Genomic DNA, 21,896 nt, shown 5'->3' on the forward strand with positions numbered 1-21,896 from the left:
GGCGGCGACAACGAGATTTTCCGACGCCATGAGGTATGCTTTTTCATTTTTTTCCCTTTCGTGTTTCTTTCTGGCGTCACGAGATTTTTCGGCGAGATTTTCCGGCATGAACAACGACATCCTCGTGTGTTTTTGGCGTGAACAATGTCTCCAACAAAGGGGTTTCCGACGACTTGAGTCATCTTCGGCAAGAACAGAGGCAAGGCTGATTTAGATTTAGATGAAAGCATCATGTCCAAATGAAATGGTAGGAACTTCCATGCATGTAGATACGAAGGCAATGCTGAGTGCATTCCTAGTAAGCGAACCATAGTTTGGGTTTTAAACCGAGGAGAACAATTTGTCAAAATAGGTCTTAATCGGCCAATTCAGATCGAATCAGCCCTTAATAGGGGTAGATTTGACCCCCCTCCAAAATTAATGATTTTTCATTCAAAATTGGTCGATTTCTACTTTAAATTTTAAAGTAGAATCATTTAAAAATAGATCAGATATTTTTTTTTTGTTTTTTTTTCTGAAATTTAGAATACAAAATCTTTCAATTCTATTTGATTTGATTCTTTGGTTTTTTAAAGAAACCGAGTCACCTAGTAAACCAATTTTAACAACATTGCTTTTCCCTTCTATTGAAGGAAAAAGAAAAGTTCTGCCTGACATGTTCATAAAACTCGAGCGATTGGTGGTATGTGCACAGGGTTAGTGGCCAAGGGACTCCCATCACCAAAAGTCGGAAGAAGTGACTTAAAACATATTATAATCCATTGATTCCCTGCCTAGCTACTTTTCGACGACTTGAGTCGTCTCCAACAAAGGGCATTTATTTTTTTAGTTTTTTCAATCATTACTTTGTGCATAATCTACTAACCATACATTATATCTATGTTTTTAACTTTTCAAATTTAACTTTTATATGTTTTTAACTTTTCAAATTTTAATTTTTAACAGTTATAGATTTATTAAATCATCAAAGAAATGTCACAAGAAGGATCTTCAAGGACTCCAACAACATTCACTAAAGGAAAGGACCCTGTGTGGGATTTTGGGTTACCTCTTGATAAGAAAAAGAAGAGGGTACAATATACTTGGTGTACAAAAAAGATGAGTGGTGGCATTAATAGACTTAAGTATCATCTTGCTGGTATTAAAGGAGAGGTGAAACCATGCGACAAAGTCGAAAAATCTGTAAGGAAAAAAATTCGCAAGAATTTGGAGTCATTTAAGGAACACAAATTATATAAGAAAAATTCGTAAATGAGATTGGTTCCTTTGTTGAGATTGGTTCATCACTTTCATCTTACAAGTCCATATAATTATCAGTTACTTCAACAAAGGAACCAATCTTATTTATAATATTTTTCTTATATAATTTTTGTTCCTTAAATGACTCCAAATTCTTACAATTTTTCTTCCTTACAGATTCTTCGACTTGTACACCAAGAAACACGAAAGGGAAAAAAATGAAAATGCATACCTCATGGCGTCGGAAAATCTCGCCGCCGCTGCCGTTATTCTTGCTGGAGAAGATGCGTCAGAGCTACTGTTCACGCCAGACGGCCGGAGCTGCGGCGACGCCTTACTATTCACCGTCGAAAAAATGGAAATACAAAATGGAAAAAAAGCATGACGTACATTCGTCAGAGTTACTGTTCACGCCGAAAACTCCTTGTCGGCGTCGCTGTTCACGCCAGAGTTCTCGTCGGATGGCCGAAGCTGCAGCCGCACCGCACCTTCTCCTTCTCTTCCGTCGAGGCTTGAATAGTGAAGACCCTAAAGGGTTTTCGTTAAAAGGTAAAACAATAAATTTTCAAACATGCCATTATCACGAACTGTCCGATTCTTTGTGATTCGGTCCGAGTCTCACGAGTCGAAGCGATCCAACACTCGAGTTTTGTCAAGCCGAAAGTGCCCAGAACTCGCCCGAGTCCAGTATGACTCGTGACTCGGCCGAGTCAAGCCGAGTCGCAGCCGAGTCTTCGCAAACCGAGTTTACCTTGCTGGGTTGACTCGCTGGAGGTCCGAGCCGAGCTGAGTCACCGAGTTGACTCAGCGAGTTTTAAAACCTTGATTTCATGTGAATGAAATAAAGTTTATTATTTTCTTTTTTGAGTTATCTCATTTATGCCCTTTTATGGGTTATGATTGAAGTGTCTTTATTAGACACCTATTACAAGCATTTGTGCTTTCGTGGAAGATCTTCATTTCCTTACATGGTATCAGAGCTTGAAAGCTTCTAGATCTTGTAGATTTGCCATCTCGTTTTCCATGCCACTCTAGCAAAAGTTGTTTTATCTCCTTGTTTGTGATTCAAGTGCTTTTTGGGCCATCATAGTTGAAGAAATAGGTCGTTTGGAGGATCGTTGACTACACAAAGATCATGATTGTGCTCTTGCACTCTCCTCTTTTTCTCATATTTTCGTTCTTTTTCTTTTTTCTCTCATCCTCTCTCTTATTCACCCTTGTAAGAATGGATGACAATGATAAAGTCACCATCATAATCGTAAAACTAAATGATACCCGTAAAACTAAATGATACCAATTATGTGATGTGAGCTTCAATTTTAAAGCATCACATTTGGGGAAAAAGGTTGTGGGGAATAGTAGATGGTTTCGATTCGGAACCAAAACTAATTCTCGCAAAAATTAAAAATGAGAAAGAGGTACCTTTCAATAAAGGAGAGAAAAATAAGGCATTAGCCACCTATGAGAAAAAGTAGAAAAAATGGATGATGGGGCATACCAAGATCATGTATTGGCTAATTAATAGCGTAGACATGAAGAAATGCTCTAGTCTTGCCAAATTCGAGCATGCTAATAAGGTTTGGGAGTATCTTAGAAATATATATTCCCTTGAAGACATTGCACATAGGTGCAAATTGCAAGATAAAATTTGAACTTTGACTCCAAAAGACAAAAGTATTAGAGAATATTATAATGAGTTGTCCAAACTTTGAGAAGAGTTGGCTCTTCTTGAGCCAAAATGACATTGTTTGAAAGATATCGAGCTTCGCCAAAAACTACTCGATATAAAACATTTTTACCAATTTGTAAATAGTTTGAGGCTAGAATTTGAAACAACCAAATCGGCCCTTCTACACAGAGGAAAAGTTCTCTCTATTGTTGACACTATTAAAGAATTAACTATGGAGGAAAATAGGCTAAAAAAGAATACTTTAAATAATGAAGATGATTTCGTTCTAGCCATATCTAGACCAACAAATTATATGCGCACTTATAGGTCACCTTATTTTGGTAGACAAGGTAATGATTATGACAAAAAGAAAGTCATTCGTCACCATTGTCATGAACCGGGGCACTATCAATGTCCTAAATTGTAGAGAAGAGAATGAAAAAAAGTTGCATCCGTTGGTCCATCACAAGCTATGTCACATGGGTGCAGGTGCGGGGATGCGGCACTTTCAAAAAACCTGGGTGCGGGGGTGCGGCAAAAATATAAAAATTATATATATATAAAGTAACTCCGCCTGTGTATAACTGTTTAGTTATACACTGCCGGTCCCAAGCCCGGATAAAGGAGGAGGGTTGCGGTAGGCCAGTGACAGCCACCATAAAAACTTAGTCACACCCTATGAATATGAACCAATATGAAAATTTCGTTGGGGCGTTCCCTACTGAGCGACGCGCTGTACTCTATAGGCCCGAAGACAGTGATAAATAGGCAAGGGTTGCTAGGTCGTCGCCCAGAAGCGACACGTCACACCGACGCTCGGGTGTGGTGTCAAATAGGCAAGGGTTCCCTCACTTTGTTGGATGGGTGGGGGTAAAGAAGATAGTTTAAGACCATAAAATTAGGTTAGCCACTTGGAACATAGGGTCTTTAACTGGTAAGTTGGTAGAGTTAGTAGATGTTATGTGTAGGAGAAAGATGGACATTTTATGTCTACAAGAGACCAAATGGGTAGATGAGAAAACAAAAGTGATAGAACATTGGGGATATAAGATTTGATATACATGAATAAATAGGAATAGGAATGGAGTAGGGATTGTTATTAGTCGTGAGTTTATAGATAATATAGTTGAGGTCTGTAGGAAGGGTGATATGATTTTACTTATTAAATTAGTATTAGGTACGAATATTATTAATATTATTAGTGTTTATGCACCTCAAGTAGGTTTAGATGATTCCATTAAGCGTCATTTTTTGGAAGATTTAGATAGAGTAGTACAAGGGATATCTTATGGAGAAAAGCTTTTTATCGGCGGTGACCTTAATGGACATGTAGGCATTAGTGGGGATGGATTGGAGAGTATCCATGGAGGCTATGGTATAGGAGAAAGAAACGCAAGTGGAGAAAGGATTTTAGATTTTGGTTTGTCCTATGATATGATCTTAGCAAACACTTGGTTTAGGAAGAGGGAGTCTCACCTAGTAACATTTAAAAGTGGGGTTAATACGAGTCAGATAGATTTTTTCCTTCTTAGAAAGAGAGATAGGGGTTGTTGCATCGATTGTAAGGTTATACGGAAGAAAGTGTAGCTACACAACATAGAGTCTTAATTTTAGATCTTAGAATTAGACAATGTCGCAAAAGGGATAGACATAGGATGGATCCTAGAATTAAGTGGTGGGCACTGAAAGGAGCTAAACAAGGAATGTTTGTAGAGCAGGTAGTTAAGGAAGTTGATTGGTGTCTCAAAGAGGATTCAGAATCAATGTGGAATAAGATAGTGGGTGGCATGAGAAAGGTGGCTAAGGAGGTATTGGGTGAGTCTAAAGGCAGTGCACCGCTAGGTAAGAATACATCATGGTGGAACGAGGATGTCAAATTAGCTATTAAGGTTAAAAGAGAGTGTTATAGAAATCTAAGTAAGGGTCGTGATAATGAGAATTTGGAGAAGTATATGATAGCAAAGAAGGAAGCTAAAAAAATAGTTTGAAACGCGAGGGATAAGGTATATAAGGAGGTTTATGACAAGTTGGATACCAAAGAGGGCGAGAAGGATATTTATAGGCTTGCAAAGATGAGAGATAGAAAATCAAGGGATCTGGGTATGGTTAGATGTATCAAAGATGAAACGCAAAGGGTTTTAGTCAAAGATGAGGAGATTAAGGAGAGTTGGAAAGATTATTTTGATAAGCTATTTAATGGAAGTCATGCTCAGGATCATGGAGACTTCTCCATTCCTTTTCATGAGATGAATCGTGACTTCATGCGCAAGATTCAAAAGAAAGAAATTGCAGAGGCTTTGAAGAAAATGAAATCACTAAGGGCAGTTGGCCCCGATGGTATACCTATCGAGGCTTGGAAATGCTTGGGAGAGAAATGTTTAGAATGGTTGACAAATGTTTTTAATAAGATTTGGCGGACAAATAAGATGCCTAATGAGTGGAGGAAGAGTACTTTGGTGCCTTTATACAAGAATAAGGGTGATATACAAGATTGCACAAACTATCGTGGTATAAAACTCATGAGTCATACTATGAAACTTTGGGAGAGGGTTATTGAGTATAGGTTGAGGAAGGTTGTCATGATATCGGAGAATCAATTTGGTTTTATGCCTGGAAGATCAACTATGGAAGCTATACATCTTCTTAGAGAACTTATTGAGAGATGTAGAGAGAGGAACAAAGATTTGCATATGGTTTTTATTGATTTGGAGAAGGCTTACGATAGAGTACCTAGGGACGTTCTCTGGTGGACAATGATGAAGAAATGTGTTTCTCTCAAGTACATTAGTATAATTAAAGATATGTATGAAGGAGTAGTAACCAATGTCCGCACTTGTGAAGGGGTGACAACCAATTTTCCTATAACGGTTGGGTTACATCAAGGATCTGCATTAACCCTTTCCTATTTGCTATAGTGATGGATGAGCTTACGAGATCATTTCAAGAAAATGTGTCGTGGTGTATGTTGTTTATTGATGATATTGTTTTGATTGATGAGTCTAGAGCTGGGGTTAATGCTAAGTTAGAAATATGGAGACAGACATTGGAAGCAAGAGGTTTTAAGTTGAGTAAGAGTAAGATAAAATATATGAAATGTCGGTTTAGTAAGCAACGAAGTAGTGATAGGAGTGTAGTGAAGCTTGGTGAACAAGAAATATCGGTGGATGACTGTTTCAAATATTTGGGATCTATCATTCAAAAGTATGGAGAAATTGATGGAGATGTAAATCATAGGATAAAGGTTGGGTGGATGAAATGGAAAAGTGCAACTGGAGTGTTGTGCGATCGTAGAATGCCATTGCGGTTGACGGGAAAGTTTTATAGGATGACTATTAGGCGCGCTTTACTATATAGTACGGAATGTTGGGCTGCCAAGAGACTTCGGGCTTATATTTTGTTTTATAAACCCATTTTGATCCAACTACATTCTTTCCTTCTGGCCGAGGTACTATTTTTCAAGTATGACACTCATGAAGAGCTTCAATTTCTTCATTCATAGCTTCAATCCAATGACGAGATTGAAGAGCTTGACAAGTGGGTTCATTCTGCTTTGTGAGCTCAGACATAAACAACTGAAAATCAAGGGAAAAGGTCTCATAACTCACCTATCGCTGAATAGGATGCCTAATGCGTGATGGCCTTTGAGCTAGATCACTAGAGATGATTTTAACATCCCTCGGCCCTGTATTTTTTTTCCTTCTAGTGTAAATCTGTCCAGAGAAGCGTTCAACTGGAAGTGGCTCAACTGAAGATGGCTCAACATGTATCTGTGAGTCACCCAACTCTCTACTCAAGTCGAAGGAAGGACAAGCCGTCTAACATGTCTCTCCTGTATTGGCAAAAAGATCCGCTCTCATCCATGGATCATATACCTCTACTTCTCGACATGACAACTGTTCAAAATCATTGCCCTGAAAATTCTGCTCATCAAAAACAACATTCCTGGAGGTTTAAATACGTTTTGTAGTAGAATCATAGCATCAATAGCCTTTGTATTCATCCGCATACCCAACAAATCTGCACTTAGCGGCCTTGTGCTGAAACTTATTTCGCAAAGATGAATCAATATGCACATAACATACACAACCAAAAACACGCAGCTCATTATAATAAGGATGTTGCCCAAATAAAGTATAATAAGGGGATTTCTGATCCAGAAGTGCCATAGGAAGACAATTTATAACATGAACAAATGTGTGAAAAACTTCTGTCTAGAGACTAATGGGCACCTTGCTGTCATGTAACATGCTCATCACACTTTCGACAATATGCCGGTGTTTCCTCTCCGCAACCCCATTTTGTTGAGGGGTATGGGGGCAAGAAACCTGTCGACTTATTCTTTTATCCCGAAGAAAGGCAATAAACTCGTTTGATGAATACTCTCCTCTACCATCATATTGTAAATGCACAATATCATAAGAAAACTTTGTTTTGACCAGTGTTATTAAAAACGTGCCTCAAGGTGCAAAAAGCGCGCCTCGCCTCAAGGCGAGGGCCTTTGTGCCTTGAGGCGCAGGCATGAAAGGTAAAAACGTACAAGGCGTACGCCTCATACGCTTTGAGGCATACGCTTCGAGGCGAGGCGCGCCTCACAGTGAGGCGCGCACGCCTCATGTTGTTGGCCACTGGCCACTACTGCTAATGCTAAGAGTTGCACACAAAAAGCACCCAAATCATCATATTGCTAACAAAACATCAGGTCTCTCCCCAGATGGGAGTGCCATTATACACCCAAAACATAGAAGAATAGAAATCATCCACCGGTCCCGAACTCCCCAGAAGCTAAAAAAAACCATAATAAAATCCGTCCATCTCTGCAGGAAGACACCGACTTTGGAAGGAAGGAAAGAAGGGTGTTCGATTACCGCACGAAGGCAAGGCAAGTAGCCGCGGTGAAAAGGGTAGCCCATCCGAGGCCGTCGCTGAGGTAAGACGCGGAATTCTGCTAGTTGGGTGAAGGAGCAGGAGGAGCAGGACCATCGGGCAACCCGCTAGGAGATCTGGTAGAAGGAACAAGAGGAGATCCAGCAGAAGGAAGAGTAGGAGATGCAACAGAAGGAGAAGGAGATCCGACAAAAGGAAGAGGAGGCGATGCAACAGAAGGAAGAGGAGGCGATGCAGCTGGAAGAGGAGATCCAACAGAAGGAGGAGGAGTTCCAGCAACAGCAGGAGTGGGCGAGGCAGGGAATTTAGCAGGTGGAGGTGAGGAGGCGGTGGCCGCGACGACGTTGATGGCCGACGCTGCAGAGGAAGTAATGCTCTCCTGTAGAGTTGAGAGTCACAGTCGTCGGGCCGATTATGAAGTTGTCGATGGGTCTCACGAACGTGCACGCGTCGAATTCCCTCTCTCTCACAGTGATTCCCTCTCTCGGTTGCTGAAAGGGTTATGTGGCTTCGACGATTCCGACCCGGACAAGCCTTTCTTGTTACACTTCCTCCGAGATTTGTGATGTTTGTTTGTTTTTAACGAAACGGGGTTCGGTAGGAGGGAAGGGGCAAAGGTTGTTTTGTTGCTCTCCTGCTCGTCCTTAATCATTGGTACCCATGTCCCTCAGCGTTTTGAAGTTACCAAGTGATCATTCTAAAAAATAAAAGATAAGACAGTAAAATACTACTACAAAGACTCGGGATGGACCTGCGGTTGGAAATGGGTCCAGTTCCGATTGGATCTTGAACTTAGTTCTCCATGATTTCACTGTTCGGTTCCCTTAATCACCAAAAGTTTTCGTTGTTGTTGTTGATATTTAAGGAAGAAACCACTGGTTCAGGTCGAAGACGTCTGAAATGATACTGGCTAAGTGGATTTGGATTCTGATGGTGAAAAGCTTGTACCAAATGTGATTTTTTTACATGTAATGAGATTCAGTAACAAAAGTCAAAAAGTATAATTGCATCTAATTATAATCAGATATGGTTTTAGCTAACTGAATAAAACTAAATGGAGTGATAAAATCAGATCCTTAAGTATTTTCTCCTGGGGACCAAGTAGACACCCCTTTCTTCAAAGTTATTAAGGGCATTATTATTATGGGTTCAATGTTTACAAAACTCAGTAGCTGTATAAATCGCTTATAATTCAAATTGCCTTTTGTCTATCTGAATTTTCTTTTTCAATATAACGAGTTACTGAACTATGCACCACTTCTTTCAATAAAAAAAAGAACAAACCATATTTGCCTCTTATATGGAAAATTGCACAATAATGACATGTGCGTGTCCTTTTGGGTGTATCCATGTGACATAAGATCTTGTGTGTTCTATTTGAGTAAACAGGATTGTCAACTGCTTCTTAATGAAGCGATCGTCTTACAAGGTGATAAACTCTACTTACTTTTTTCCGACAGAGAAAGCTGGGGTTAGGGAGACCCCTACCTGTTAAAACAACCATACCATTTAGATTTGAACTTGCACCGTCCCAAATAACTGCAAATGGGGAATGTTTGGCTAGTTCGGTTCCGGAATTGTAGCTTCATAAGAATTAGATTCTTCTTTTCCAAAAGTGAAGTAAAAAGGAGGTGCTAATGAAATCCCAAATCCCCACCTAAAAAAGGCTGGTGCTTCTTGTGGGTGCCTCAAAGGCTATTCTTTTATATCCAGCACAACATGAAAACCAATTTAGATGGTTGTGGCCATTTTACCATTTTGGATATTTTTTCCGTATTTATTTGAGATTTTTTATTTTTTGTTGGTTGTTGCTTCATCAATAAATCATTTTTTATTTATTTATAATTTTAGATAATTTTTAGAGTTTTTTTAAGTTTTAATTTTTTTTTGAGGCTTACGCTTTGCGCCTCGAGGCTTACGCCTCGCCTCAGATTTTGGTAGAGCGCCTCGCTACGCCTCAACGCTTTTCACAACATTGGTTTTGACCATCGAATGAAATTCTCGAAATATTTGGAAAACTTCATGCTTATGTTTCAAGAAATATATCCAAGTATAGCGGGAATAAGAATAAATAAATATAACATAGTAACGACTGCCAGAGAGAGAAGGAATAGGGGTGGGCCCCCAAACATCAGAACAAGCAATCTCAAATGGCTTTGAAGGTCTTTTATTAATAATATGAAAAGGAAGAACATGACTTTTGCAGAGTTCACAAGATGAACATTTTTTATTCTCTAAAAAGGAACATAAACTAGACTTTGGAAGAAAACCATCAGATACAAGATTTTCAATGAAACCTCGACTACAATGTCCCAAGCGACTGTGCCAGATATCTGGCTTATTACAATGAGATGAATAAAAAGCTTTCAATGGACTGAAAGACAAAGACTCTAAAGATGAAGATATTGAAGAATGCTTGGACGACTCCAACTGGAGAACTGGAACTGAGGGAATCTCCTTGAAGACATACATGTTTCCTCGTCGCTCCCCCTTAGCGAACGTCTCCTTCGTAGATTCTACCCGAGTTTGACTTATTGACTTAGACCTAGACCTAAGTGAGCCTACCCGCTGTCCAAAAATCCTAACCCAGACCCAGGAACACATTAGATACCATGAGAAAAACCAATCTCTCTTGGAGCAAGCATAGGAGAAACCACAAGTCTGAGGAACAACTAGAAACTTCATTAGAATAACAAGGGGGCTAATAGCATACAGGGGATGACCCCCTTTAGTTACAATTTCTTCTTGAAAAAAAATTCCCCCAGACCAATAGTAGATTTTTACATGTTCCCTCCTATACAAATGAATGACTAAGTGCAGAATAAGAATATGACATAGTAATACATGACCCTCATATGCAGTCCAGCTTTGTGGTTGGAGACCATGTATCAGCAATTCATGGCTAGGCGAAACATTTGATTTAAGGAAATGTTGGAGAAAAAGAATCTTCTAAACTTACAAGGGAGCCCAAGTTCCATACATTTTAGTGAGTTTATGGCTTCCCATGGAAAAAAATTAAAGAAACAATACTAGAACATCTTATTTGGTTATATGTAATTACAGTACCTTGTTATTAGGGAAGTTAGCATCACATCCAGAAATAAGACCAAGTAATGCTCTATTTAAAAAATGTGTTAGGTTATTATGCTTGGGACTGATGATATATCATGAAGCTTTTTTCCTGACGGAGTTGATGGTGGTGTTACCTAGTTTGGTACCAGCATAGTGACTGGCAAAAACCATTCTTCAAAACCTTTTGAATGCATACTAGGATCCTAGAACTCCCTACCAGGCACACCTGAATTACGACTATGTTGGTGTTAAGACATATGTAATAATACATATATATATAAAAATATAGATGTATTCACCATAATACCCGATAGGGGTATTATGGTCTTTTCACAAGTACCCAATAGGGGTACTTGTTTTATTCCTTTTATTTTTCTGTTTTTTATTTTTGTTTTTATATTTTTTAGAATGTTTATTGGGATACCAAAGGGGCCCCACAATGGAGTCGTTGGGGCCCCCAACGGTCACAATTGTGACCGTTGGGGGCTCCCAACGACTCTATTGGGAGCCCCCTTTGGTCTCCCTTTGCTTATAAATAGGGGGAACCCCCTTGTATCTTGTATTGCTTTTAGAGAGCTCCTCTCCAATAAAAGGGATATTATTTTTATGTGTGTAGCCTTGTTATAAGGCCCTTCGTATATCCCTTGGTGGATTTCCTCTCTTATGCTTGTTTCGTTTGTCCGTGTTGGACATAGTGAATGCATTGGCATTCTTGGATTCTTCCGCATACTTCATTACATGGTATCAGAGCCATACAATCTTCTAAGGTGAAATCGTGTCTCTCTCTACTTCCTTTCTTTTTTTTACATCTTCATTTTGTAGCAATGGAAGTCAAGATCGATCTATCATTCAAGCTCAATGGAAAAAATTACATGATGTGGGCATCCGCAATGGAGAATAATCTCAAAGGCAAGAAGCTTTGGGGTTATGTAATGGGAACCGTTCCGGAACCCCAACTTAAACTCACAAAGATGGAAGAAGATCAAGAGAAAGCACTTGAAGGTGATTCTCGTCTCAAGGCCATTGAAGATTATCATCACCAAATAGAAGATTGGGAGAGCAACCATGCAAAAATCTTAGCATGGTTTATGAATAATGTCAAACTTAAGGTATGTGCAAATATTGCAAAATTCCTCCGGGCAAATGAAGCTTGGTTTTTTATGAAGGGTATATATACCCAAAAGGATCTTGCAAGAGCTTATTTTTTGCAAGAAAAAGTGAGAACCACAAAACAAGGCGACATGAGCATACAAGACTATTATAATGCTCTAAATTCTTTGTGGGCTGAATTGGCTCTTTTAGAGCCTAAATGGGTGGCTACGGAGGATGTGGAACTAAGACAAAAACAAATGGAACAAGATAGATTGTTTCAATTTTTATTTGGGCTTCGTCCCGAATTTGAACAAGTTAGATTCTCACTTCTCCATAGATCTACGTTTCCTCCTTTAGAAGAGGCTATTGCCGAAATTACTCAAGAAGAGACTAGGCATAGCATGGGTAAAAGTATAGATGAAGTTCTTGCCGTATCTAAACCCGACAATCATGTTAAAACATACAAGCCACCTCATTTTGGTAAGCAAGGGAGTGGTGGAAGAAAAAAGATTATATGTCATCATTGTTATGAGCCGGGACATATTAAACCCGTTTGCCCAAAGCTAAATGGGACATTCAAGCCAAAGGTGGCTTCCATTGAGGAATCCTCTACCAAAGAAGATGAAGGCAAGAACGGGGATCTCAAAGATACTCTTGGTCAAATTTCCTTGGCTCTCCAACAAATTCTAAAGGCTACTTCCTCCACCTCCGGTGCCACCATTGCCTCATCATCACCTTCCGGTACGTACTCTTGAATTTTAGATTCCGGAGCCTCTTTTCACATGACTCATGAAAATGCATTAACTAACGTGGACACCAATTCAAAAATATCTTGTGTCTCTACGGCCGATGGAACTTTTCTCAAAATAAATGGTATTGGAACTCTCGATTCTAAAAATGTTCAAAATTTTCTTGTTCCAAAAGTTAGAATAGTTCCTAAATTAAATCTTAACCTCTTTTCCGTTTTTTAAATTGCCGACCATGGATGTGAAATATCTTTCTCATCCCAAGGGTGCTTTGTGCAGGATCTCCGGTCCGGGAAGCGGATTGGGCAAGGCCATAGGAAGGAAGATCTTTATTTTATGGATAACTTAATGCTTCCAAATACCTCATTTTCTACTTATGTTCAAGACAAAAATATTGAAACTTGGCATAAAAGGCTTGGACACCCAAGTTACTCTAAAATGTATCTTTTTCCTTTTGGAAACAAGTTTTGTAAAGAAAAAGATATCAATTGCGAAGATTGCATTTTTGGAAAAATGAAGTCTATTCCTTTTCCTGTTACAACCTTTGTGACAACAAAACCTTTTGAATTGGTGCATTCCGATGTATGGGGACCATCTTCGGTTCTATCCAAAGGTGGTTATTCATATTATGTTACCTTTATTGATGATTATACTAGATATGTATGGATTCATTTTCTTAACCTTAAATCGGAAGTGTTTAACTTCTTCAAAAAATTTCATGTTAAAGTTCAAAATCAATTTCAAAGTCACATATCCATTCTTAGATCCGATTCGGGCGGAGAATACTTATCAAATGAGTTTCAATCATATTTAAAACAACATGGCATTTGTCATCAAAAATCTTGTCCAAGAACTCCTCAACAAAACGGCCTAGCGGAAAGAAAACATAGACATATTTTTGAAACCACTAGATCGTTACTCATTTCTAAAAATATTCCTAAAAGTTTTTGGGCCGAAGCCGTGTTAACCTCCACCTATTTAATCAATAGAATGCCATCTTCAAAATTGAACAATATCTCTCCTTATGAAAAGTTTTTCAATATGACACCCGATTACAATCGTCTTCGTATTTTTGGGTGTAAATGCTTTGTTCTTTTACATAAAAGAGATAAATTGTCACCTAAAGCAATAGAATGCGTATTTTTAGGATATGGTGAAAATCAAAAGGGCTATAGATGCTTTGACTATAAAAACAATAAGTTATTTGTCTCCAAAGATGTGACCTTTTTAGAAGATGAAAATGGATTTGAAATATTGGAAAAACTAAATGAAATTGATTATATATTTATCAATGATCTTTTAGAAGATTCAAATGATGACTCTTTGAGTCATCCAGAATTTTTAGAAAATACTCATAATAATGATTCTCATGATAATGATATATCACCAACTAATGGTGACAATCTCCAAGTATACACTCGGCGTGAGGAAGCACAACCTATTAGTGCTTTAGAAAAATTCTTGCAGCTTAATGAACCCCTAGAAGAAACCTCCCTTAGGCGATTTTCTAGAGAATCAATTCCACCTAATAGGTTTGTCTCATATGAAACTCTCTCACCTAACTATAGAGCTTGTCTAATAGCCTTGCATTCTTACTATGAACCTTCCCATTATAATCAAGCAAAAAATATTCCTCATTGGGTTGAAGCAATGAAAGTTGAACTAGATGCTTTAAATAAGGCTAAAACTTGGGAAATAGTTCAACTTCCTCCAAATAAAAAAGCTATAGGATGTCGGTGTGTCTACAAAGTCAAAACAAAAAGTGATGGTTCCTTAGAACGTTATAAAGCTAGATTAGTTACTAAGGGATATTCACAAGAATATGACATCGATTATGAGGAGACTTTTGCCCCCGTGGCTCGCATGACAAGCGTTAGAACTCTAATTGTTGTAGCATCATCTAAGAAATGACCTATATTTCAATTAGATGTTAAAAATGCCTTTCTTAATAGTCAGTTGAATGAAGAAGTATATATGGACCCTCCGCCGGGAATTAGTGTTAACCAAGGTCAAACTCTTCGATTATTAAAAGCTTTATATGGCCTTAAACAAGCCCCTAAGGCTTGGTATGATAGATTTAATGCTATCATGCTACAATTAGGATTTCGTTCATGTTATACTGACACTGCTCTTTTTGTTAAACGTGCAGGTAATAGTATCATCATCCTTCTGCTTTATGTTGATGATATGATCATCACTGGCAATGATGAAAGTGATATTCTTAATGTTAAAAATATGTTAAAACATAATTTTGATATGTCTGATTTGGGTTTTCTCAGGTACTTTCTTGGTATAGAAGTAGCATACTTTCCTCGAGGGTATATTTTGTCACAGATGAAGCTTGCTGTAGACATGTTTCAAATCTGGGATTTCAGATGACAAAAAGGTAGAGACTCCTGATGTTATCAATGTTAAACTACGACTGGAGGATGGAGTTCTGCTGGATGATCCTACGCCCTACAGTCAACTCATTGGCTTCCTCACCTATCTGACTATCACCAGGCCTGATCTTGCTCATGTTGTGCACTCTGCAAGCCAATTTCAACATGCCCCTACATCTGTGCATATGAGTGCTGTGCTTCGGATCATTCGGTACATCAAAAATACTTTGACTAAAGGGCTATTCCTATCCTCACTCTCTTCCTTAGATTTACTCGCTTATACTGATGCTGACTGGGGAGGAAACCCAAATGATCGAGTCTCAACTACTGGCTTTTGTGTTTTCTTAAGAGATTCGCTAATTGCTTGGAGATGCAAGAAACAGCAGAAAGTCTCATTATCTTCTACTGAAGCAGAATACAGGGCTATGACAACTACTACAATGGAGCTTGTGTGGCTTCGAAGTCTTCTTCAAGATATGAGAGTCGAAATTACTGGTGCTTCGAAGCTTTGTTGCGACAACAAAAGTGCAATCTATATTGCCAGCAACCACACTTTTCATGAGAGGACTAAACATATTGAAATTGACTGTCACTATGTACGTGATGAATATCTTCGAGGGACAGTTACACTGCCATATGTCACTTCGGAATATCAACTTGCAGATTTCTTTACCAAAGCACTTCCTGCTCTTCGCTTCTTGTTCCTTCTTGGCAAACTTTTGGTCATCTCCCCGTAAAGTTTGAGGGGGGGGGTGTTAAGACATATGTAATAATACATCTATATATATATAAATATAGATGTATTCACCATAATACCCGATAGGGGTATTATGGTCTTTTCACAAGTACCCCATAGGGGTACTTGTTTTATTCCTTTTATTTTTCTGTTTTTTATTTTTGTTTTTTTTATTTTTTAGAATGTTTATTGGGATACCAAAGGGGCCCCACAATGGAGTCGTTGGGGCCCCCAACGGTCACAATTGTGACCGTTGGGGGCTCCCAACGACTCTATTGGGAGCCCCCTTTGGTCTCCCTTTGCTTATAAATAGGGGGAACCCCCTTGTATCTTGTATTGCTTTTAGAGAGCTCCTCTCCAATAAAAGGGATATTATTTTTATGTGTGTAGCCTTGTTATAAGGCCCTTCGTATATCCCTTGGTGGATTTCCTCTCTTATGCTTGTTTCGTTTGTCCGTGTTGGACCTAGTGAATGCATTGGCATTCTTGGATTCTTCCGCATACTTCATTACAGTTGGAATCAGTAACAGGCACATGCAAACTGTTTTTTCAGTTAAAATAAAGTATCAATTACATTTGCTAGCATAAAAAAAAACTTAGCTAATTCAATGAAGGCAATAAACCAAACTTGCATGCTCATTTTGCTCTTATTTATAATTCTGTGTAATTTTGTCATGGTTTGTTTGTATATTGTATTTCTTTGGTACCACCCTTGTTTTTCTCGTAATACTGGTGATCCTTATGTTTTCTTATCATTTGCATTTTACTTTTCAAGAAAATATCACCAAAAAGTATGTTGATTGTTTTGAAACGTATACCACCCTTCATTTTTAATGAAAAGAACATTGAAACCTTCGTTGATTCTTTTTTCTGCACTGTATACCTTTGGGTGTGCCCATGCCTCACATTATTTTATATTTGAACTGCTATACACACACACCAAAACGAACTGAAAGAACTTCATCAGTAGACGCTTCTGGTGCTCCTGGCTGCAATCATCTTGCTAGTTTATGATTTTCTCATAATTTTTGTGCTAACCAGTCACTGTGATGCTTTTATTCGTGCTTAATGACAATTTCCTTGTGTTCAATCCTGGTCCAATTTTATAAAGCGGGATGATTCTTAAGTCTTAACTTATTTTCACGCTCAGAGAATGTGTAGAAAAACTCCAGGTTCTTGGTGATCCTGATGAACGAGTTCGGAAGCTGCAGGAAGTTCCAGAAGTGCATTCTGATCCCCATATGGATCCCAATTATGAGTCTGAGGATAATGAGGAAGAACCAGAAGATCAGAAAAGCGGTACATCTGTTTTTATAGTTTTTTAACTTTTTTTTCCTAGTTTCCCATTACATGCTTTATCTGTTATATTTAGTATTCAATATGTTTCCTTTCTTGCTTCTATAGAGAATTTTACACGATCTAGAGATGCGGGATATTCTAGAAGAGGATGGGAAACAATCTCTCCCAGAAAGGGAGCCACGGATGATGCCTTTGAAGGTTCACGGAAAAGCTCAAGCAGTTCTTGGGAAAGGAACAAGAATTCTTCTGCATGGGTGGAACCTAGAGTGGAGAAAAACCCAAATAGTGTTACTAATAATGCCCGGAGCCAAAGCAAAAGTTCATATTCTCATCATGGTGACCAAATTAGTGAGAGAACAAACAAAGCTTCATGGAATCAAATATCTGGTAGGCTGTCTTCTGGTGTTCTGCCAGAAAATCGGCCAGCTCCTCAAACTGCTGGTGTCATCCCAACAGCCAGCATCAGTGAGACAGACAAGGTGTGGCACTATCGTGACCCGTCAGGGAAGATTCAAGGGCCGTTTTCTATGGTTCAGTTGCGTAAGTGGAGTACAACAGGGTATTTTCCTGCAGATCTGCGAATATGGAGTTCAGAAAAGGAAGAGGACTCCATGTTGCTCAGTGATGTGCTGGTGGGAAAGTTTCAGAGGGAGTCATTGAAGTTGGAGCTGCAAGGAAGTTATGCACAGGTTCAGAAGGTTACTGGGGCTGGTAAATTGGATACTAGTCATGATTGGAGCAAGTCTGGCAATAATAATTTGACATGGGTGGGTGGTACACAAAGTGATGGGAACTGGAAATCCAACTGGAAGGATTTAACTGGCTCTTCTAGTGGCGGTGATGGACGAGGAAGCAAGTCAGCTGGTTGGACAAGTTCATCTAGGGAAGCACTTGAACCAAAGCAAGGGCATGTTGCAAGTTTTACTCGTGATTGGGATGCATCAAGGGGGTCCAGCACTTGGTCAAGTCAACCTCTGGGACACAGTCCCAGGCCTTCTCCATCCTATGCAGATAATCCTTTACAGCAATCTAGAGAGTCTCAAGGCGGGGCTGTTGGTAGGTGGAACCAATCTGAGAACTGCAGAAAGAGTTGCAACACTTCAAGACCTGTTGATGTTCAGCCAAGTGGAACTTGGAATACAAGCCATGGTTATGATAGACATCTGGATAGTTTGGCTTCTTCATCACAATCACCCGGAGCTGGTCTAAAAGTTCAAACAGTAAATATATCTCCAAAGGAATGGACAGGGCCAACATCACTTGCAATTCCAACTCCTGCAGAAAGTCCGGGTGCTTTGGTCAGTGGGGTAAGTGATCGGTCAGATCTACCAACACCAACACCAACTCCGAGATCTGCTGGTGGAGGATGTTCAAATGGACAAGCGTCTGAAAGTAAAACATCTTCAACTCCACAAGTTTCTGTTGAACCAATGAGCCCTGTGCATAATTTGGAACAACCTTCTGTTGCAGCAAATGAGCCTACCATAAGACTAACAGCTGAGGATGGAGTGGCACCAACTTCAGGCACATCTATAGTCCCAGGGTGGGACTCTGCTCCTTCAATGCTAAAATCAACTCAAATGGGGTGTCTTTGGAGTACTGCTCAGAATTCTGGGGTCATTTCTTGTGGTTCATCTCCTGAACCTCCAACAGGTGGCATTCATGATGCAAATAAAAATCCAGACATTGCCACTGCAGTTCATGATGTACTGTCAGCAGGCTCCTATTCTTCAAAACATGGTCTACTGCAGTCGGTGAATGCAGATGGTGCCTTTGCTGATCAAATCCCTACTGATAACCAAGATAATGGATCCTCTGAAGCTGTAAGTGGGATGGGTAGCGACTCCATCAAAAAAGTGCATTCTGATAGTGGTAAGGATGCTTCTCTAGCTGTTGAGTCACTCGCAGTGAAGTTTGATTTTCATGGCAACGTTATTTGTTCATCAGTCACCCTTCCAGCACCAGATTTGTCCACCAAAAGTGATTTAAGTTCTGAACATCCCGAAATGGGTTCAACTGGCTCTCTGCCTGAGCCTGTGGTGACTAGAGATAATTTGCTTGCTAATCACGACCCTGGAGGTAGTCCAGTCAGTCCCGTGGATAATTTAACTCCTAAACCTGATGCAGTAGATGATATTGGGAATGGAGCTTTGGGTTCTGATGGTAGTCAGCTAGTTTCTGAGTTTCTTCCGAAGGTTACAGATGTGGAGAAGGTTCAACATTCTAATGCATCTGCTCCAAGTTCTGGTTCACCTTCTCTGGTGGAAGACTCCCAGAGAACCTCGTCTGAGGCACCACTTCCTGTTTCAATGAAAGGTTCCATGCCAACATATGGCAGGGCAGTTAGTGGTTTGCAAAGCAGTGCTTCAGTATATGGTGTCTCATCTATGGCAGCTGCTTTTCCAACGAATCATTGTTCTGAAGTGATCCCTATGATGACTGGTATTTCAACCAATACCGTTGAAGGCCCTTGCCTAGAATCCGACACTAAGGGGTTGTCACGTGAACCTAATGTAACTGTCTCGCAAGGAAACTTCTCCAGCAATAATTGGGTTCCACCTCAGGTGTCTAGAGAGGGTTTCCAACCAACCAACCATTTGATCTTACATTCATTCCCAGTTTCTGGTCAAGATGCTGGTGTCCCTATGGCAGTGGCTGATGCAGCACGATCAATCTCGGTGACTTTTTCCATAGCTGCAGACAAGGGCGATCAGAATGTTTCAGCTCCTGGTTCAAGTCCTTTGCTTGTTTCAGCTGAGGGACAGGCTCCAGCTAGTGGCAGATGGGGAAATATTCCCAGCCTGGTTCAGAATTCTGAAGCATCATGTACCTTGATCCGAGACTTCCCTGTTCCAACAACTGCCTCTGCTCCAATGGCTTCATCCAGCCATTGGGGCATGCCAACAAACAGAAGCAGTGATAACAATCCTATGATGCCACCAGCAGCAATAACTGAAAATGCTTTGAGTTGGGTTGCAAATCCAGTTCCGGGTGAAAGTGGCAGAATCTCAACTGCTTCAGAAGGTTGGGTTGCAACTTCAAAAGATTCTGCAGTCTCAACCGATAAATGGGGCCTGCCATCATCGGATACTGCTTGGAAATCTGGTGGGCTCACTGAACCTTCCTTATCTAGGGGCAGTGGTTGGGGCCATCCCATGGAAAATGCTAAAGTTGGACGGAGCCCACAACCTGGAAATATGAATGCAAGATGGGGAGTGGAATCGGGAAATCAGAGAGGGGGGTGGGAGCAACAAAGGCGAGACTCAGACAGGTATTCTGGCCATGGTGATAGAAGTGGTTATGGCAGTCGTGGTCATGATGGAAGGCCATGGAGCAGGCCACCGGTCTGTGGTGGAGGTGGCAGCAGCGGTGGGCCTAGGGCACCTAGAGGGCAGACAGTGTGCAAGTTCCATGAAAATGGTTACTGTAAGAAAGGTGCATCATGTGATTTCTTGCATCCTTGATTCAATGTGGTTCCCCGAAGGCGGGGAGTAGTTTGTTAATGTACAGTAATTTCTTTGTTAGGGGTAGCCAGATTACTGACCGCATTTCTCTGTTGAGTAACACCCTAGGTCAAGTATAGTACAATTTTGGGGCTGTAGCTTTTATTTCTTCACCTTGTTTGTTACCATCTTTTCTGGTCTTCACCTTTGTTATGTTTTCTCTTCTCGATTTTAATGGGGAAAAAATCATTCACATCATTTTTTAAGTTACGAGGGACACTTTGCGTTCATGGTTGATGGCACGGTCACTGGTACCAATCATCCAAAAACTGGAACTGTATCAGGATAGAGCAGTTTAGTTTTTAGTTGCTGCTAGGTGTAAAAATAAAAAATGTGATGCCAGATCTTACAGCAATTAGCCTACTGTTTAGAATGGTAGTAGAGAATATTTGTTTATTGTGTGTGTGTGCACTCATGCGCCTGTGTTTGTAAAGGTTAAATACCTGTTGATTTCCGTCTTGTCTATCCATGTTACTAAACAAATTTTTTTGGATGAAGTTTATATCAAACTTGCTGCACTGGATCTGCTTAGCTGGCTGAACCGAACTCTTGTTCACAAGTTTCTCTGCCAGGGGAAATCTTTGTCATGGTTCAGTTGAGATCCTTTTGGGTGCTTGGGAACTTCGCCCAGTGGGTTTGCTCCTCAACCAAGAAAGGATTCTATGCCCCATTGTGGGGTTACCTTAGACCTTGTCTGTTTCATCGTATGTGCTGCTTATTTAGATTTTTTTTCTCTGTTTATTACATGGAGACGATGTTTGATGGAGAAAATAGTTAAGACTAGTTAACCTAGAAAACCTAGCTAGCTTAAGTATGCTCGACGAAGTCTCACCGGCATTATTAGTCCTTAACTAAAAAGGCACTTGCAAACAATAAATGAATTAGCCTCACATTTTTGCACAAATCAATTTAGAACTGAACAATTTTTTATAATTAACATTACCTTTAATATACTCATTTGTATAATAGATAAGAGGCATAGTCAGAAAAAATCAATATAATCCCATAGAATGTGATGTTTTCATAATATCGCTTATTTATAAATTATCATGATTTTCTATAGCGATATTACTGGGTTATTAACACGGTAGACACACATACATATACATATATATTTAATGCTTTTTCTTATCTTTGATATATTTTCATGTCTTTCTAAATTTAAACATACTGATATTTTCTAATTTTTTCCAAAACCAATATGTTTTAATATATCGCATAATTTTCCTTTTCAGATAAAATCCGACAACAAGATTTTGTAATTATGATTAGAGG

General features: G+C 39.6%; 1 protein-coding gene across 3 annotated transcripts in view; it reads left to right on the forward strand.

Moving 5' to 3' along the window:
• LOC149832564 (uncharacterized) overlaps positions 1 to 20,819 on the forward strand; it is a 74,055-nt gene extending 53,236 nt beyond the window's left edge. For all 3 annotated transcript variants that reach the window (XM_090014580.1, XM_090014582.1, XM_090014581.1), the window contains 2 exons: positions 16,964 to 17,118; positions 17,224 to 20,819. In XM_090014580.1, the coding sequence (XP_089870706.1) occupies positions 16,964 to 17,118; positions 17,224 to 20,582 (3,514 nt within the window). In that variant the 3' untranslated portion in view covers positions 20,583 to 20,819. The remainder of the gene's footprint in view (positions 1 to 16,963; positions 17,119 to 17,223) is intronic.
• Positions 20,820 to 21,896: the final 1,077 nt, after the last annotated feature.

The sequence above is a fragment of the Nuphar pumila genome, chromosome 7, assembly GCF_984573655.1.
Source record: "Nuphar pumila chromosome 7, dmNupPumi1.hap1.1, whole genome shotgun sequence".
NCBI lineage: Eukaryota > Viridiplantae > Streptophyta > Magnoliopsida > Nymphaeales > Nymphaeaceae > Nuphar > Nuphar pumila.